Source organism: Diceros bicornis, chromosome 16, assembly GCF_020826845.1.
Source record: "Diceros bicornis minor isolate mBicDic1 chromosome 16, mDicBic1.mat.cur, whole genome shotgun sequence".
Taxonomy (NCBI): domain Eukaryota; kingdom Metazoa; phylum Chordata; class Mammalia; order Perissodactyla; family Rhinocerotidae; genus Diceros; species Diceros bicornis.
The window spans coordinates 67,411,474-67,432,569 of NC_080755.1; the positions used below are offsets into that span (position 1 = coordinate 67,411,474).

Consider the following 21,096-nt stretch of genomic DNA (forward strand, 5'->3'; position numbering starts at 1 on the left):
TCGTCATTGCCATCTGCATGTAGCTAGAAGGAGGAGGGGAACAGCAGGAACCCCCACGCTTGAAAAGCATCAGCCACGTCCAGCTTCAGCCTTGGAAGTTGTCACTCCCGGCCCTCCAGCAGAAAGGAGCTTAGCAAACAGAAAATCAACAACTGGTGCCTGAAATCTGGAGAGGCGGGTACATCCAGTTCACAGCAGCCAAGATCTGACCTGGAGCAGAAGCTGCTGGAGCCATAAACTGGTAGGAGAAGTTAAATGGTCGTTTTGACAAACTGCTGGAGGGTGAGAAACGACTGGGGCTGCGTTCTTGGGGGCACACTTTCATAGGCTTACCTGTGAGAACCCCATCACGGTGTCAAGGTGAAGCACCAACAAAGATCCCCTCCTGGCTCTGGAAGAGGGAGGAAGAGCGAGGAGCCCGTCCTCCATGACAAAGGCTTATTTGTAGACAGATGAGAAGCCCATCCCCACCTTGTTCCACCTGGAGAGGGCATGTCTCCTGCTCAGGCCCCTCTTCCCGTCTCAACTCATGGTGCAGGGTGGGGTAGGGGAGCTGAGAAACACTTGTGAAGGTCGCAGATCTGTTAAAACTGAGATATAATCCTGAGATTAGAGAACGCTCCTCCTTCCCACAGTTTAGCTCACAGCAGCTGGGCTCCAGTGCAGTGACGGGATTCCTGCTGAAGTTGCTGCAACGCAGACTCCCTGAGGGCGGAGTGTAAGAAGCCCACAGTCAGCGGGGAGCCGGAGACAAGGACACCAGAGGAGGTGGCAGCCTGTGGCACCTACAGCTACAGCGGACGTCACACACAGCTTCAGTCCCGGATTAATGTAAAACCTCACACTTGACGAGGGCTTGTTTACTTCAGGTCCTGTTGCCTGATGCATCATGTCCAGCTTTAAGAAGCAAACGTTACATTATTTACTGTTCCCAGTTAGATCTCCAGACATCTGGAATTGGGTTTTGTGTTTGATGTGAAGATGGGACAGTTTCCATTTTTTTCCCCACATAAATATCCAGTGAACCCATAGCCAGTTGTTGCAAGTCCGTCCTTTCCCCACCGAAGTGCAAGGTCATTCATGAATCATAGATCCACGAACAATGGCTATGCAGCTGGACCCTCTCCTTTGATTGGTCTGTTAATCCCTTTCTGGGCTAATAATCTTTAATTACTATAGGGAGTTTGATGGGGATTGCATTTAATCTCTATAGATATTTGAGGAGAATTAATTTTTAAAATATTGGATCTTTTAGAGCCAGCCCTGATGGCTTAAGCAGATAAAATTCTGTGCACTCCACCTCAGCGGCCTGGGTTTGGTTCCCTGGCACAGAACCACACCTCTTGTCTGTCAGTAGCCATGCTGTGGTGGTGGCTCACATAGAGGAACCAGAACTTAGAACTATACAAAACTATGTACTGGGGCTTTGAGGGGGGAAAAAGGAAGAAAAAAGGAGGAAGATTGGCAGTAGATATTAGCTTAGGGTGAATCTTCCTCCCACCCCACCCCACCCCAAAAAAACAAACACTGAATCTTTTAGTCAATGAATATTGTGTATCCCTTTGTTTATTCAGATATTCTTTAATTTTTTTCAATGTTTTATGATTTTCTCTGTAGAGGTTTTATATACCTTTTGTTTGATTTATTTCTAGATATTTAGATTTTTTGATGCTGTTTCAATTATCTTTTTAAAATTTTTATTTTTTGTTTGTGGCTATATAAAAATACAATTACAGTAAAGCTTTTTATTTTCAAATTGGTTTCCCACTAAGAAGATTAAATATATACTTTGCATTTTAATTACAGATCCCAATCAGATGTTGAACACTGTCATCTCAAGAGTTTACCCTGTCTGGCTAATTGATAATTTTTCTTAATGAGAAAGTTGGTGACTCTTTCCACAGTAATCTCATTACTGCTGTTAGTCAGATGCTGCTGTCCTCTCAAGGCCACTGGGTGGTCAGTTCCCTTCTTTATGTGCAGTTGGCAGATTGTGGGTCCTAGAGCATCGGTGGGGAGGCGTGTGGAGACCCTTGCAGAAGAAAGCACAGCAACTCTGGTTTGGTAGCAGTTTGGGCTCCTGCTGTGCCAAACCAGAATGCAGTGTGACTCTGAAAATCTGAACATCAGGTCTGTCCTGCCATTTTTATTCTTACTCTGTATTCTCCTCCATCATGGGGGTGACAGAATGGTTGCTTTTAAGATGCTCCACCAAGTCCCTATATTGCCCCAGCCCCTTTCTGCTTTCCCATGAAATTGTTAGGGCGGGTACTGGCTGCCTAGTGGTGGGGGGACACAGCCTACGGACGCCCCTGGCCATCCAGGCCCTGGATTGTACCCTTCCTCTGCCTACCCCAACTCAACCTGTGGACAGGCATCAAGGATGATTTATTTGAAATTTGGCTTCCTTTCTCTTCCTCCTGTGTTGGGTTGGTGATGTGAGACGAATGGCTAAGGGGTCAGAGCTGAAGTGACTTCCGACTGGAGAAAGCTGTCTCTATAATTGGATTGATTTCAAAAGGGGAGAGATCGGCAGTGTCCAAGTCAGCTGTTAGCAGCATTTTTGCTTTGATTTGAAAGTAAGTGGAAGAAATAAAAATAAAGGTAAAAATCAGGTCGAAAGAGAAAGAGTTGTATTTTTATCACGTCGGTAAGAGCAAGAATGATAGCCACTGGCATTTAAATGAGCAACTACTGTGTGTCAAGTGAGTGCTAGGATAGGAAGGTTCAAGGAGAGCATCACAGGCAGGCGGCCTGTGGAGCCTATCCTGAGTCATCAGTACAAAGGGATGAGCTGGGAAAGGGAGAGGACGTTCCAAGCAGAGACCCAGATGTTCCCAGGTCTGTTTCGTCTTTTAAGAGCTTCAGAAAGCCAAGCTGGAAGGTGCGTGGGGTGAGCTACCCGGTTGCGCAGAGTGGACTGAGTGGTACTGATAGAACATCCTGGAAGGACGGAAGCTGAGGCTGGGTCCAGACCGTTGCACATGCCCACCCTGCAGTTCTCATATTTCCACTGTCCCATAATTAATGACTGCTTCTGCATCTTGAAACTGAAACAAAGATGGCGAATTTAAAAACAAACCAGAATAAACGATTGTGCTTCCTGCAGACACTGTGTATCACCCATGTGTGCACACAGACCTTACGTGGAACCAGGCCTGAACGCAGCTCTGGGAAGAGCACGTGGGCTCGGCCTGCTCGACGTCTGCTGTGGCAGCAACAGGAAGAGGGGAGGTGCTGTGTGCTTTGGTGTCTTACGGGACTTAAAGTAGTCTTGTAAGAATTAATTCGCTTAAATTCTAGTCATTATGGTGCCGTTTCCTACCATTATGTCATATTCATTTTGAAAGGAAATTGAAGAAAAATTAGCTTACCTGCAGTGTATCATTGTTTAGGAGAAATCTGATGTCCAAAGCTGACTCAGCATTTCACTTCAGTTTCTTTTATCATTTAAAACTTTTCATGTAAATTATATGATTCCCCTTTAGGAGGAGTGTCTCTCTCCTTGTTGTTTCCTTGAGAGCATTGTTTTGTAAGGGCAGCTAATCATCCAGTAAATACCATCGCTCTGAGAGATGCAGAAAGGCATAGAGGTGCGTAGATTGCCTCTCTGCAAATCTGGGATCCAGGAGAGTCCCTTAGGGCCCAGCATTGCTACACAGATGAGAGGACACCTGCTGGCCCGAGTCCCCACGACCCCCGGCTCTTGAGACCAGGAGACCATACCTTCCTAACCATCCCAAAGCCTCAGGGTTCCACATGTACCGTCTCTGCTCAGGGCTCAGGACCCCACGCAGCTGGTCCAAGGAGAGGGCATTCACAGTAGAGACTACTTCCAGCTCAGGAACAACCCGCCAGTAGGAAAGCTTAAAATAGAATAGGTAGAGTAAGGTGCCATTATTTCTCCTTTAATTACTTAGCCAGACAAAAGGCTCCCCCCATTACTTCCTTGGTCTTTGTTTTGGTTACAACATTTAATTATTTTATTTAGTTTGTTCTTTTTCAAGTTTTACCACATTTAAGTAAAAATAGTAAAAGAAAATATTTTTCTAAGCAAGATTTGACCAGTCTTTATTTCGTGAACCTAATGGGAGTTTGTAAAGTTGATGGAAAGCACCACCAAAGATCTAATTATGACAATGGAAATAGCACTTGTAGTATATCTCAGCAGGCCAGTGAGCCTCTGCAGTGCCATATTGGGCCAAGGCGGCCGACTGGAGTGGGAGATGGAAGCTGCGTGAGCTTGACCAAAACACCCCACCTCCTTGGAAGTAAAATAGGAATAGGAAGTAACCTACGATGGAGTTAGGAAGACTGAGTAACAGAAATCATGCAAAGCACTTTGTAAATTGTAAAGGCTCTTGGGTTGGAAATTGCTACGGTCATAGGGGTCAGAAATTAATCAGTTGTAAACAATTTACACCAAAAATGAAGCCATTTTATGTCTTAGTTATTAGTGTGGAATTAATCTTGTCAAAGTAAACTAGTTGATTATGCCTTTATTTTTTGTTTCGCTGAAGCATTTTTAGGCAGGTGAGCTCCACTGTTGAACTAGCCCACGGTGGGTGCGTCCCCCTGTTGAGATGCCACATCTCTCTGTAATCTTAATGCCTTCTGTCTCCTCGCTTTGAGCCTAGCTGCAGTATCCTAATACTTTATTTTTGAGCTTGAAGGCTGGGCACACCACCTCCGAGATTCTGAGGCTTTTCTTAGATGTCCTACAGTTTGAAGAGCTATGCCTTCCCTGCCCTTTTACCTTGAAGGTGCCGTGTGCCGTGTACTCTTCTCGCCATCAGTCATCAGCCAGGATGCTGACGGGCGAGTGTTCGGTGCAGTCTCACCTAGAAGGTGGCTGTTTCTAGCTTTAGCCATAAGCAACGTTCATCCAAAGTGAGAACCTGTTGAGTATATTTTGCCATAAGACAATTCACTAGTTACGAGAATTTTATCTCTTTTATTTTAGGGCAACCTTCTCGTCATTATGTGGCATGCTTGTTTTTAACAGCTAATTTGTGTAATTACATTTAAATAAGTGCTGCAAGTGCTCTAACAGCATTTTGATATTACTGCTGTGACCTTGCAGTTGTCTTCTGGTGGCTGAATAATTAATTTGTCTGTAAGAACTTTTGAGTCTGAGAGTTGCCTAACACAAGGTTTTCTCATGGAGGTTTGCTAGCTTCAAATGACCCTTTGCTGCCATCTGGTACAAATTCCAAGTGCTTCTGTCATCTGCTCCTAATTGCTGTCACCTGCACGTTTGGTCCCTCCTAACTGAGAGTCTGTGAACAAGACGCACTGCCTTCTGGAGTGGGGTCCTCCAAGCATGTGCACATGTTCCCTGAACAGAAACGCATGGTAGATGGTGGGGTTGCTCTGGAGAAGCATTTTTAAGTTCATTTGTATCCTAATACGCAAGGCATGAAAGATATCTTGGTGACCGTTTTGTGAAGGTTATTAATTCACTAACTCCAAGTGTTTTGTCTATTTTATGATTTGTTTTAATGGTTCAAGAGCTTAGTAGCCTGTTTAGGCTGGCAAGATTGTTTCCACGACATTTTATAGAAGACTTCTTTAATCCTCTTTCATAAGCGGCTAAGCTTTAGTCAGGGCACTATCCTATAGCACCGTATTATATTAATGTATTTTACTTGTAATTTAGAGAACAAGAAGAATATCCTGATTTGAAGCCTAAACTGTCCCCTGTGGCACTGGCACAGCTGATAATCGTGAACTAGAAAGATGTGTATATCAAATAGTTTACAAAATGAAGCCAGCTGTGTTTCCCTACATACTGTGGCTTCCTGACATGCATCATTAAACCTTATTAGCTACTTCCTTTTACAAAGATTCTTGTAGTCTTGAACATTGCATATTAACATTTTCTGCCCCTCCAACTGGAAATTATTTGCTTTATTGTAGAGTGTCAACTTGCTCTAGTTTCTGATGCGTTCTAATTGGTACTTTAGAGTATAATCATCGTGAGATACCACGCCATGCATTTCTTTATTTGGAAATTAATACAGACCTTTTCACTTTATCTGTCAATCTGGGCAACTTTTCACACAATTCCCAATTCTTGGGATTGCTTACAAGCCATTAAGTATGAAATGGTTCATAAAATGTCTTTGAAGATGTATAGTAATGCAAAAATTTTAGATGGTTTAAAATAGTATTACATTTTGCCAAGATACCAGTAATAAACCTCTTAAATAGACAGTTTTAATAATAAAAGAGTGTTTAAGCAAGATGAAAAGTTTATTTAACTATATTACGCTTATCACTTAAAATTTCCAGCAAATCTACTAAATTTTATTTTCCTCACAAATGAATGCAAATCACAAGAATCCTGGATTGATTCAAAGTTAGATGTTAGACCAATATGATAAAATTCCTTCATTCTTTCTCTCATTTTCTGCCATTCTATGTCTGCCGTTCTGCTGTGCTGCCTTAAAAATTAAAATGTTTACCTACTATTAACTTTTGGTTAGTAGCTAGTTGTGCTGATGTGTGGGTGGGACAGGAAATGGACAGAACCTAGTTATTTTGTTCAAGATAATAGTAATTCTGAGGTGTTTCAAACACTGGTCAGCATTTTATATATCTTTACATTTTTAATATAATTACAGATAGGTAATATGCATTTCATTGCAAGGGAATTTCATGAATTTAGTGAAATAGTGATCATAGTTTTGATTCCAATAAATATGTTAGTCATAGATCTTGTTAAGTCAGCTCATGACTCTTGATTTAAAAACACTATTGAGTGGTTTTATGTAGGGATGGGTGCCAGACATCTGTAGATTGGGGTGGAAACCTTACATGGTCCATAAATTCCCACATGTTTACACAAACCAAGAAACAGTGAAGGAGATAGTGACACATTACTGGACACTGTCACAGCCTTTGTGTCACTCAGCAAGCTTCGTGGTACAGTGTGAATTCTAGTAGAGCCGCCTGCAGAGAATCGAGATGTGAAAACATGCTAAACAAAACTCCACCCCACGAGAGCAATGAAGCATTAAGGAATTTTCCTGCTGATTGTCATCTTTTTTTCCCCCTAGGATACTGTTACTTAGGATCAGCAACTTCATAATGCTATGTATAGTATTTGACTGAAGTAATCCTTAATGAAATCAGACTTTCTGGAAACTATTATATAAAAATATTGTTAACTAGTGTTTATTAAATCCCCTTATACAAACATTAAATACGTTATACTTGTTGGTGTGCCAAAGGAAAAATCTAGATGGTAACATTTTGAAATTAATCACTGAACAAATGTCTGAGTTTATCATAGAAACTCATCTGTATCATGACCTCCAATGAAGAGAATCTAGGGCTGGAAGTTCAAGTTTCTTTTAAATTAATGACCTCATTTACTAATAAAAATTTAACCATTCCCTTTCCCTAAATTTTGTAAGGAAAATAATCAGGTGGAAAGGTGTTTTTCCCCTCATTCCATGCAATTTAAATAAAAAAAAAAACTCCAGCAATTCGCATGGCTATGTCGCAGGCAGGCTCCAGGGAGAAGGGCTGGTCTGGCACCTGGCTGCTCCGGCAGTTCCCTGCGCCTCGCTGCCACGTGGGTTCTCTGATTCGCACTTTGCTTGGGGAAAGGAGTGTTCCGATCTGTTTTCCTCTGCTAAGTCTCAGCCTTTTCCCTTCATCTATCGTCCAGTAGCTCCAAGCCGCTTACAAGAATAATTCCTTCAATACCTCACCTTCCAGATATTAGAAAGGTATCAAATAATTTTTTAGCTCTTGGAAAGGAGTTCAGAGGGTTCCCTGAACGGAAATAGTCATTGTGCTTGGGAATTTCAGGACGCCACAGCGCTAGAAGCCCTGGCTATACATTTAGTAATTTCCTTAACAGTATTAATAGAGCCCAAATTTTAGTAGTAGTAGTATTAATGTACTTAAAAACACAAAATTATTTTCTATTCAATAATATATTTTATAAATTATATTTAAGTGAATATTTTAAGTGTTTCTAAAACTCACTCTCACACAAAGATGTTTAAAATGAGGGATTTGCCACATTCAGGAGAAAATAAAAAGACAAACACATGCACATACGTCCCAGAAGAAAAATGTGCTAAGTAGTATAATCTCTTCAGTATGGACTATTGACAATAGACTAGAAAATGAAAGGTGATGACTGCCACATATTTCAGTAGTTTTACAAGAAATTTTGGTCTTCTTATTCTTAAAATTTTAAGACTCCTAATAAAAAAGCCTTTCTTTAAGAATATCAGTTCCATTTACAGTTATTATTAGAAAAATCTATTTTTCATGTTCTGAGGGACAAAAAGAATTCCCAAGAGTGTGGGTCTTCTAAAGACTGTGAAGAATCATAAAACAGCCCAAGTTCCTAGGTGTACTGAAGGTTGCTCTTGTACCGGTAACCATGGGCAGAATCTGCTCTTACTGAGGTTTTCCCAGACCTTTTTTTTTTTTTTTTTATCTTGCATTACTACTTCCTAAACTCATGGGTATTGTGTTTTTAGATAGTAAGGATTCAAGATGAGGTTAATGCTATTTGTGAAATATGTGTTAAAATAAATATAAAATTACCAAAATAAACTGCTTATTTAATTAGATTAGATTGAAATCCAAATGCCTGAGCTCAAATTTCACTTATATAAATGATGTTGAATCTTGAGGTGTCTGGTGTCTGTGGATAGCTTAGGTTATTGATGCAATTATTCTAAGTTGGTGGGTGATCTTGGCAAAGCCATTTAAAATTGATAGCTTCCTACATTGTTAAGACAAAAATAAGGTAAATATATGCAGGATCTCGAAACCATTATTGTAAGCTGTTGTTACAATTTTATCAACTTAGTTTGTAGATCTAAATCTTCAAAGAGCCTTAGCACCATACTACTGTGCTTATTACCTCTAGTATTTTGGATGTCATATCTTTAAATATTATTCCTTATATGACAATAAATTTTTATTTAGGAAATTTCCCCCCATATATAATCTAGCATGTTAAAGTCTATAAATTCTGTCTTGAATTCTGCATGACAAATTAAATACACTGAATTGGTTGAATTAGAGATCGAAGTTCTGCTTTTCTCACCAAAAACAGGCTTTCAGAATTCAAAAAAATAAGCATCACACTTGAGTGCCCTCTGCTGGCTGAGCCACCACATGCCACCCCTTCGTTTTGCTCTCTCTCACCAGCTACAAAACGGTAATTTACAGACAGCAACACAATGTCAGCAGGGAAGTGGCAGTGAGCAGCGCACACAAACCGTATCCAGCATGGTGTTGGGATCATGATGATTTGTACGCTTTAGTCTCCTTACATCCTTTGTTTTCAAATAAACTACGTGGACTGTTGTGAAGTGAGATCAGGAGTGCTGTACATGAGAAAGTTACAGGGTTCTCTTAATAGTCAGTGCTGGATTTTAATGTAATTTGTGTACACAGAGTGCAAATTAAGTTTCCAAATAATTTCCAGACTGTTTTGCATATTTTTGCATACTCATTTTTGTTTTAAATTTGGCTTTGATGTGTCACAAGTTGAGAATATTTGAAATAATTTATAATTATTAAAAATCAATTTAACTTACCGCTAATTTTTAAGTCACTCTATTGCTTTAAACTTGATGATCTTTGATATACTGGTTATACTTGAACAAAGGTTCTGATATGACAGAGGAGGCTGTCCAACAGTGGCTGGCGTGACCAGATTGTCCTGTGTGAATGGATGAAGTAAGCCTTAGTTCAGCAGAAACAAATCTGAGGTGTGTGTATATGTATGTTCGTAGATGACGTGCTGTCTTCTGGCGTTTTTGAGGATTATAGCTTGAGTGGATATGTGTTATAGGAAATGCCAGTGCGAGTACTGAAATTTCTCCGATGATCTGAAAGGTCAGTAGTTTGAGAATATCGCCTCATTCTGCACTCATGGAGCCCCATCAAACTTAGTAAGTACTATGTTTGCAGATTTTAGGAATAATTTCACCCTTAACATCATGTTTATTGTGGGCCAGCTGACAAAGCGACCTGACAGTGCGCGGTGTCCTAAACACGGAGCTGATGGAGTTTGTGTAAACCGGGCGCGTTGTTCTTTGAGTTTGCTCCTTAAGTTCCTCACGTTGACGTGGAAAGTGGTTTTATTTCCTTGCTGAGTAGCTGGGCCTTGCACTAATACTTTTTTTGCTTATATAAAAAATATAATGACCCTATTTTCTTTTTAAATGTTAAATATTTGAGGAAAAACATCTTAGGTAATAACTATATAGTAAGCAAGGAAAAAACTTGAAATGCTGAATATAGAATAATCATGCAAAAGGTGTTGGTAGGTGAAGATGTAGGATGTGAAATATTCTTTCAAAATGGACTTTAAAATGTTTGTTGTGTAAATACAGATTTTGATTTTTTAAAAATTAAGGTGATATATTGTCATGAAGAATTGTCGCACTGATACTTGTGTGGGGAGGTTTTAAAGCACAGAGTATTGAGCCAATAGACTAGAATGGCTAAAAGAAACGCTTCTTATTTCGCAGATCAGTGAGGCGATAAACGATAATGGCTCAGACACGTCTACGGTATGCGGCCAGCCTGCATGTACAACAGACACTTCAGACTTAGTAGTTCATATCCAGAAATGAGTAAATAAATAAACTTGAGAAGAAGAAAAAAGGCCACATAGCATCATCACTTTTTAAAAACTAATACTTTTAATTTAAACTCCAAAATGGAAAAAGTTATTGCTGTAAGACTTAGGAGTTAGATTTAGTGTATTAGTTTCAATTATTTGAAATACAGAAATACAAATGAAGGTCTGAAAATTACCTATTTTTTCTTGTTTCTTAAGATTCTTCTAAAAGTGGAAAATATAGGGCTGATTTGTTTCAAAGATATTTAAAAGAAATGTGCTCTTTATAGGAATTTCAATTAGGTTAACGCATAGCCCAAGTTAATTTTGTAGTCACAATCCTCATTCTGAATGAGGAGGGACTGGTGGGCTGGTCGAGAATAGTGGTGTGGCTACTAAAAGATAGCATTAAGTTACGTTATTTTTTCCCCTAGGTAATCTTTCATGTATAAAGCCGTGCTTCTGCCTGTGGAGAATCATCTTGAGTGAATTACCTATTCGTTTGGAGGCTTTTCTCTTTTTCAAATTGTGATGTATTTACAGGGAAAATATAGGACAAATTAAAATAATATTTAGCTTTCTGCAAGAGTTTAAATTGGCTTTTTGACATTTTGCATCTTATTATTTTGCTATTCTAAAATACTTCCATGTAATAAATAAGTCAATGTGTGTTTTAAAAGAATGGTAAAAGTATTTTGATGTTCACATAATGTTAATCCAGGGATAATGCCATGTGATCAGCAGTTAGTTGTGCTTAGGCCTTTTCTTCTGTCTGTTACTGAGTCTTTCTGACATGGGACTTTTGTTCCAGTGTGGTGTGAACATCGATTTCTGAGGGACTTGGTAGCATGATGGGAAGTTTAACTCTGAGATGGATTGGAATGGTGCAGTGTTACGGAGATAAGGTGGATTCTCATTCGTCGACGCGTCCATTAAAAAATAAACCTCACTGATCTTTTCTTGATTAAGCAGGAGAATACCGTATTCACCCTTTATTGTTGGTATAAACCATTATTTTACTGAGAACCATTAGCTGTTTAAAACTTGGTACATAAATTAAAAAGGAGCTAAGTGGATTTGTGATCGTTGCCATTAGTAGCGTTTTAGATTATACAGGCAATTATTGTGTTCATTATCCTAGAACAGCCCCTCTGCAGAACCATTGTGGTAGCTTAGACATTATGCACAAATTTTCCCTTGGAGATTAAAATTTCCAGTAGCGTATTTAATTTTGTTATCACAGTTGTTTCAAATAAAACAAATATTATGACAAGTAGAAGAAAATTTGCTTTACTAATATAGGAAATTACAATAAATGTTGAAAATTACTTCTCACTGTACTTAATTTACCTTTTCCTGTGCAGTCATAATTACTTCAAGTGATTAATAATATATTTTATGTGTGAAAAGGTTTTGCTATTATAGCAAAAGGTATCTGGTCTGTTAAGTGTTTTAAGAAATTTTTTAAAGAAGGAAGAGATTCACATCAAAACTCAAGTTACTACCTTCTTTATAGAATCTGTAACTTTATAAGTTAGTTGTTTCTATATTGAATATATTTTAAGAGTCCAGATTGCATTTTAGATGAGTTGAAGAAACTTTTAAGGGTGTTTTAGACAAATGAGTGTAAAAAGGTTAACTATTAATTGAAAGTGAACTTTTAAAAAAATACAAGTGTTGAAATATATCTTTTCTTCTCACTGTTTTGTTAGAATTGACCAAAAAAAAAAAATTAAGATTATATTATATACTATAGCTTGGTTGTAGTTATATTCCAGGAAGAATTGTTGTAGTTCAGAAAAGACTACTGCCTGAAAGAATGCAAGGAACAATCCCTCACTGAAAAGTTGTATTTTACTCTGCTGAACTTTTTATTGCTTTCCTTTAAATTAGAAGGGAGTTGGAAAAGACGTTAGTCAGCTTCAGAACTGGTACATCCACTAGTCAAGCAACTGACCACATCTGTCTTCCTCAATTAGAAAGGTATTAATACTTTGAATTATCTGCATATCATTGTGCAGTGGGCCGCTTTTGATGTTTCCATCCTATATGAGGCATTTTTTCAAAGGAAACTTTGTGGTCATTTCTGCCTGTTGTTGTCCCTCTTTTCACAGTTTTTCACTGTATGATGCAGGGGAAACGTGTGAGGTAGTGGTTATGCATTTTGCAAGACAGTGATTCTTTATTTTATTACAAAAAAAGACTAACTCTGAAGGCCAGATTAAATCATTCCTTTCACTTTTTAATGGGATTTGGATGAATAGAGTAAAATATGCACTTTGCATTCATTGATAGCATCTTTAGGTTGAGGTAATTGAGTCTTTTTTCCCTGACTGAATGAATAATGACTTCATCTGACCCTCAGTGAGTCCTGAAACTTAGACCGCCTTTGTCACAGCAAAAGGATCTGGGCTTTGAAACATGCTCTGCTTCCCTGGCTTAATTTTTCTTCATTTTAATCCAAAAACCTATTTTTCTCAATAATTCAAGCATAAACTATGTAGTAGTTGAAGTGGCGGAAATTGCAAGATATTTGTCCTCGTTGTGCTGCTTTCTAAATGGAGTTGATGAATCAGACGCCATGGTCCTCCCCACCGGTTCTCAGGGAAGCCCATCCCGGCCGCGCTGTCAGGAGGGTCCAGAACCGCAGATGGGCTCCTTTCCAGCCTGTTTGTCGTCCGGGGAGGTGGCGGCACTGCGGGTTCTGTGCAGAGCCTGGAGATGGGGACCGCACTTCCCACACATTCACTTGGCCAGAAGGTGACACTGGGAGACACTGTGCTTTGCCAACGACTTTGCGTTGAAAACTGGCCTGGGAAGGGTCTCATCTACTGGCACATCAAAATTTGAGTAGATACCCCATGTAAAAATGATGACTAGCTTTTGTGTGAAGTCTCCTTAGTTAGGAGGCTGTATAGTACGTGGCCAGAGGAGACCATGGCTCACAGGCCTGGGCTTTCCTCCTGGGGTCTGGTCTGCACAGGGGTGGGGACGGGGCCTGGCAGAGGTGGGGTCTGCAGGAGGGTGGAGCTTGTGGTGCTGGGGCCCCGGGGGCCGGGGCCTGTGAGGGGTCCGCTCCCCTTCCAGGGCCTCCGCAGGGGCCCGGTGGCTCCCCATCATCCGAGCAGACCCTGCAGTGCCCTGGTTTGGTGTGGAAGTAGAATCCACACTCTAGACAGATGTCGGTCGTGTTGCTCCCAGGTCCCTGTTGTCGTTCCCATCGTGTCTGCGCTGCTGTAAAGGCCGTGGAGTGTTGACCAACAGCAGTGCTGATTGTGAGCTCTAAGAAGCGACTTAATCTATAAGCTTGGTTACAGAAGAAAACTTTCTGTTTTATAATTCTCTTTTATAGCGTATCTTACTGGTGTTCATCTTATTTTTCCTGCTGAGTTGGCTGTTTCTCTCATAGTTTACTCATTTTTCGTAACCTTAGAGTTTAGCCAAAAATGTAGTAGACATTTAAATTTATTTGTTTAATGGATGAATTTTCTTCACAGCTACACTTAATAGATTTTCTGACAAAAGTTTTGTTTTCTTCCTAACTACAGGTTCTAATGTTCTTATGAGAGTTTGTGGCAAAAATTAATCAAAACCAGATATAAACTAAATATATGAGATGTAGCTTCTTATTGGCCAAAGTTATGAATTTTCAAAAGGCACTATAAAATAAACCAAATTATTAGCTCAGTAATTCTCAAACTTTTTAATTTGAGAATTATAGTATCCCATTTATTTTATCAAAGTTTTGGCATTCATGTTTTCTTTTATAATTACTCTTTTTCCAAATTTGTACCAGATTCAGTAGAAACTCAGATGGCAGATAGATGACTAACCTGAAAGGATTCAGTCTTCTGTTAGTGCCATATAAATCATGAGTAAGGGGCCAGCCCCGTGGCTTAGCAGTTAAGTTCGTGCGCTCCGCTACTGGCGGCCCCGGGTTCGGGCCTGGGTTCGGAACCCCAGGCGTGCACCGACGCACCACTTCTCCAGCCATGGTGAGGCGGTGTCCCACATACAGCAACTAGAAGGATCTGCAACTATGACATACAACTATCTACTGGGGCTTTGGGGAAAAAAAAAAAAGGAGGAAGATTGGCAATAGATGTTAGCTCAGAGCCTGTCTTCCTCAGCAAAAAGAGGAGGATTGGCATGGATGTTAGCTCAGGGCTGATCTTCCTCACAAAAAAAATAAATAAATAAAATAAATCATGAGTAAGCAGTTCTGCTAAATGCTTGCTATGCCCAGGCCTCAGAGTGACCAGTAGTGACCATGAGCTTGCCAGTGCCCAGGACCCTGTGTGACTCCACGTTGTCTGGGCTCCTCCAGGCACCTCTGTTAGTCGATGAGTAACACCTGTTTACAGATGAGAAAACTGAGCCTTAAAGAGTGTAAAGACATTCCCCAAGGTCACCCAATTAGTAAGCAGAAATTCATATCCAAGATTTTAATAATTAAAATAATGAGAATAATAATAACATACAGATAGACTTACTCTGTACCAGGAGCTGTGCTCTCTGTGCTGTGTGTCAGCTCACTTAATCCCGAGTCCTCTTACGAAGGCACTGTTATAACCCCGTTTTACAGATAACGAAAACTGATGCTCAGCCTGCCCAAGGTTATACAGCAAGTGGCAGAGGCAGCATTCAAATTAGCCTAAATTCAGAGTCCTGAGGAATCTTTAATGGCTGTGCGGCATCACTTCTCCCTCTGTCTGGTTCTAAAGCCTTTCTACAAAGCCCAGTACCCTCCACCCCACACACTGTATTGCATTGTGGTCTTTCAGCAATGAAACTAAGCAAGGAAGAAAGACTTTATAGAGATTGCTGAAGCTCAGAATGGAAGTTGCGTGCTTCAGAAGAGCTATGTTCACTACACTTGTAGAATGAAACCCATCTGGGTTCCTAGTTCTCATTGCTCCCAAGATTCTACACAGATGCAACAAAAAAAATTGAACTAAGGGGGCCGGCTCCGTGGCTTAGCAGTTAAGTGTGCGCACTCCACTGCTGGCAGCTCGGGTTCGGATCCCGGGCGCGCACCGCTTGTCAGGCCATGCTGTGGTAGCATCCCACATAAAGTGGAGGAAGATGGGCACGGATGTTAGCTCAGGGCCAGTCTTCCTCAGCAAAAAGAGGAGGATTGGCATGGATGTTAGCTCAGGGCTGATCTTCCTCACACACACACACAAAAAATTGAACTAATTCTTATTGCCACAATTTTCCATCACATTTTGCTCAGCTGGCGAATGCACAGAATGAATTTGAGTGTTGTCTACCTTACTAGCAGAACCTAATGTGTAGGATTTGTGCAAATCAAAAGGTTTTGCATTACAAGCTAACTACCCTGTCGGTTGCTTTTCTTAATTCAGAGAACTCCTTTTCAGAGACACTGTTGGCAGATGGAGATGACAGACAGACTGGCCTGCTCTTGGAGTCCTCAGTCTGAATAAAACCCTTAAGGGGGGGATGCACTTAACTTCGGTTACCGGACGTAACACGTGCAGAAGATAGCGTGCATCCACTCCCCGGAGAGCTAACCAGGCTCCCAGTGTCCTTCCTCACACCTGTCATCTCGTGTCCAGCTTTGTCCTTGTAGGCTGTCATGACGTGGCCATCGAGACAACGTGTCTCAATGTTTTGTGGTGGGATACTCTGGACTCATTTTTTCTCAGTAGACCTTTTCTGGAATTCCTCTGCGGATAATGACTCATTTTCAGAAATTCTGCCTAAAACTCTAAGAGGCTTTTCAGGAGAAAAGTATATAGTTAATACATTTTTGTATTCCATTATAATCAAGGCTAATAACAAGAAAAACTTAAGGATGTCATAACTATCGTGTAATCAAATTGGTAATATTAGGGACATTATGGTTATGTCTTAATTTTGTGTGTTTCTTTCAGGTTGGTTTGTTGGACCTTGAACTTAATCAGCTGACCAAAGCGCTGTTTTTGGCTTTAGTTGCTCTCTCCGTTGTTATGGTAACCTTACAAGGATTTGTAGGCCCGTGGTACCGCAATCTTTTTCGGTTCCTCCTTCTGTTTTCCTACATCATTCCCATAAGGTAGGTTTAAGAATTAAGATAAAACAAATGTCTAGTTTCACTGAATATAATTTTATTGAAATTTATCTTTCTCAATGTGAAAGAAATTATCCACAGAAAGCTATTGAGGAAGGAGCCGAGAATGCTAATGAATCTTAAGGAATCCTTCTGTAGAAAATCTTTTGCCGGGGCAAAATTAGTTTTGTTAGAATAATCTAGAAATCTGATACTTTTCCTTATATAAATGTATTGCTAATACAATCTTCAACTGTTGGAAGAGAATTCTTGATAAAACATAAACTATTTTGTTGGATTCAGATTTTTGTTTATTGCTGACAGACTTTTTATTTCCAGTGTCCTTGGATCTGTATGCAATCATTGACATTTTAAAGTTACCTATATTTCAGAGACCATCTAATATATCTGTCCAGATAGACAGATCAAATTTTGAGTGAGGCAGTCTTTTAATATGAACAGTTATTCAAAATGATAACCCATCTAACTCAAGGTTTGCATATGAATAGTTAATATTAGATGTCTATTTAATTTAAAGATATGTATTTAATTTAAAGACTAATATTTATAATATAAATATATATAGAAGTCCATTTTACCTAACAGTTGGGAGAAGATATTTGCAAACCATATATCTGATAAGGAGTTAATATCCAGAATATGTAAAGAACTCATGCATCCCAACTACAAAAAACAAACAACCCAATTTCAAAAATCAGCAAAAGATCTGAATAGACATTTTTCCAAAGAAGATATACAGATGGCCAACAGGCACATGAAAAGATGTTCAACATCACTAATTGTTAGAGAAATGCGAATCAAAACTACAATGAGGTATCACCTCACGCCTGTCAGAATGGCTATAATTAACAAGACAAGAAATAACACGTGTTGGAGAGGATGTGGAGAAAATGGAACTCTCATACACTGCTGGTGGGAATGTAAACTGGTGCAGCCACTGGAAAACAGTAGGGAGATTCCTCAAAAAATTAAGAATAGAATTACCATGTGATCCAGTTCTTCCATTGCTGGATGTTTATCCAAAGAACATGAAAATATGAATGCGTAAAGATATATGCACCCCTATGTTCATTGCAGCATTATTCACAATAGCTAAGACTTGGAAACAACCTAAGTGCCCATCAAGGGACAAATGATAAAGAAGATGTGGGTATATATACACAATGGGATACTACTCAGCTGTAAAAAAAGATGAAATTTTGCCATTTGCAAAAACATGGATGGACCTTGAGGGTATTATGCTAAGCGAAATAAGTCAGAGGGAGAAAGTCAAATACCATATGATCTCAATCATAAATAGAAGATAAAAACAACAACAAACAAACACGTAGATACAGAGATTAGATTGGTGGTTACCAGAGGGGAAAAGGGGAGGGAGGAGGATGAAAGGGCTGACCAGGCGCATGTATTTGGTGATGGATGGTAATTAGTCTTTGGGTGGTGAGCACGATGTAGTCTACACAGAAATCGAAATACAATGATGTACACCTAAATTTATATAATGTTATAAACCAATGTTACCTCAATTAAAAAATAAATAAATAGGGGCCCGCCTGGTGGCATAGAGGTTAAGTGCGTGCACTCCAGTTCGGCGGCCTGGGGTTCACAGGTTTGGATCCTGGGCGCACACCGATGTACTGCTTGTCAGGCCGTGCTGTGGTGGTATCCCATATACAGTAGAGGAAGATGGGCACAGGTGTTAGCCCAGGGCCAATCTTCCTCAACAAAAAGAGGAGGATTGGCATCAGATGTTAGTTCAGGGCTAGTCTTCCTCAAAATAAATAAGTAAATAAGTAAATAAATAATTTTCACAAAGGATACTTTTTTTTTTTTAATTGATGTTTTAATGGTTTCTAACATTGTGAAATTTTGGGTTGTACATTTTTGTTTGTCCATCACCACATATATGACTCCCTTCACCCCCACTGCCCTGGTAACCACAGTCCAGTTTTCTCTGTCCATGTGTTGGTTTATATTCCACATATGAGTGAGATCATACAGTGTTTGTCTTTCTCTTTCTGGCTTATTTCACTTAACATAATACGCTCCAGGCCCATCCATGTTGTTGCAAATGGGACGATTTTGTCTTTTTTTATGGCTGAGTAGTATTCCATTGTGTATATATACCACATTTTCTTAATCCAATCGTCAGTTGAGGGACACTTAGGTTGCTTCCACTTCTTGGCTATGGTGAATAATGCTGCAATGAACCTAGGGGTGCATAAGCCTCTTTGGATTGTTGATTTCAGGTGCGTTGGATAGATTCCCAGTAGTGGGATGGCTGGATCATAGGGCATCTCTATTTTTAATTCTTTGAGGAATCTCCATACTGTTTTCCATAGAGGCTGCACCAATTTGCATTCCCACCAGCTGTGTATGAGGGTTCCTGTTTCTCCACATCCTCTCCAACATTTGTTGTTTTTTGTCTTGGTGATTATAGCCATTCTAACCGGCGTGAGGTGGTATCTTAGTGTTGTTTTGATTTGCATTTCCCTGATTAGTGATGTTGAGCATCTTTTCATGTGCCTATTGGCCATCTGTATATCTTCCTTGGAGAAGTGTCTGTTCATTTCCACAAAGGATACTTTTTAAAAGATATTCTTAATATATATGATGGAAAATTTTCATGATGAGCAATTAAAACCTAATAAACCATGCATTATATATGAATCTAGAATAACCATCTTTTGTAACATAGAATGGAATAAAACAGTATAGAATGCTTAGGTGCAAGGATTTTGAAGAGAAAGGCATATCTTTATTCATAGTTCAGCTTTCTCTAAAACTTTGTCTATACCTCATAAAAGTGGAGCTGTAGACTGTTCTTGGGGCTCTGCACACGATGCGGTCCTCGTGTGCAGCTACCCAGAACACGTCCGGCCTCTCTCACGCTGTGTTTGGGATGTGCAGTCTGTCTCCTCTCCCCTCCTCTGGGAACACGCAGTCTTGTGGGCACTCTCTGCCCACAGTGCGGCAGGCTCACACTGGACAGCTTGAGCGCCGTGCACATAGAGCATAGGACAGATGTTAGCCGCTGTTCCTGTTGGAGTTGGGATCCTGCTAATGTCAACCCCAGAGGTCACCCCAGCCTACGAGTGTACCCGACAGGGCCAGCCTGCCTTCTCAGCCCCTCGTGTCTCCCCTTTTCCCACCACACGGCAGCCATAGCACATGTCAGGCCCGCCTGACGTGCTGTGTCTTCTCCAGGAATGCTCTTTCCTAATCCCCAGAGAGGCTTCCTCATCTGCTCAGTACTTGCAACCGGCTAGTCAGCTTGCTGTCACATCTGCCGCTTTCATTCTGCAGATATCTCCACTGACCCCCTCATCCTTGTCTCGCTCGCTTTCTGATTCTCTCCCCTCACCCAGCTCCGTGAGGACAGGGGCCTCATGTGCCCATTTTCTGCTGACTCTGGTGCCTACAACAGAGCGCCTGGCAAGTAGTCAGGCTCCTTACATCCTTGTTGAAAAGACCCATTACAGAGGTCCCACACTGCTCTGAGGAGCTGAAAGTGTGCAAGTTATCTATTGAGCTGTAACACGTCATCACAGTTATCACGCAGACACATGTTGAGTGCTACAAGTGGGCTCTGGGAATATCATCTTTGTCCCCAAAAACTCCCTGGGTCAGTGGCGGTAGACAGAGTGTAACTATGTTATTTAACACTCATGCCAGAATTCACTCATTCAGATGTGATGGTCCTTCAGACGGTTCCCAGTCTGTCCACATTCAACCTGAGTACACAGCTCATCATTCCCCCACCCACTTCCTCCACTGGATGCCACCCACTCCCCACAGGCCTCCTCAGCCCGTTGCCACACACCCTGGTCTCCACTGTGCACGTTTCCTGGTGTCTGGCGAGAATGTGGCTGCAGCTAGAGGCCAGGTGTTCAGGGCTCTGGCAGAGAGTGCCTGGGGTTGTTCTTACCTCGCGCCTTCACTAGTGCGGGGCACATAGTCCATCTCAGGGAAAGCCTGGTGGAAGAAGGGCCCAGGGAAAGTAAGTTTGCAAATGGGATGAGTGTACTGTCTCTAGTTTTTTTCACTCTTTTCTAATAATGTGACACAAAGTTCAGTGCCAGACATAGTATACCAATGGGGTTTATTTTCCTTTTTTCTGAAAGTAGCTCTTGAAACCTCCCTTCCCTAGTCCCTCCATCTGCTCAATCACCGATTCTGTGGATTTTACCTTCTGATTCAGCTTGACTTTTTCGCTCCTAAGATCAAGGACCTTGATGTCATTTCTCCTTTGAATGAGTGTCGCAGCTTTCCAGATGGGCTCCCTGACTCTAATCGTGGCCACTTCTAGTCCAGTGCCTGCACTGCTTCCTTCTAAGAAGTGAACGTGAGCCTGTAACTGCCCATGGAAAAGAAGGCCACATGCCTAGCATGCCATGCACAGCCCCATTTCTGT

General features: G+C 40.7%; 1 protein-coding gene across 9 annotated transcripts in view; it reads left to right on the top strand.

The window, feature by feature from the left end:
• ATP9B (ATPase phospholipid transporting 9B (putative)) overlaps positions 1-21,096 on the top strand; it is a 279,064-nt gene that overhangs the window by 157,556 nt on the left and 100,412 nt on the right. For all 9 annotated transcript variants that reach the window (XM_058557340.1, XM_058557341.1, XM_058557346.1 and 6 more), the window contains one exon: positions 16,507-16,667. In XM_058557340.1, coding sequence (XP_058413323.1) covers positions 16,507-16,667 — 161 coding nt within the window. The remainder of the gene's footprint in view (positions 1-16,506; positions 16,668-21,096) is intronic.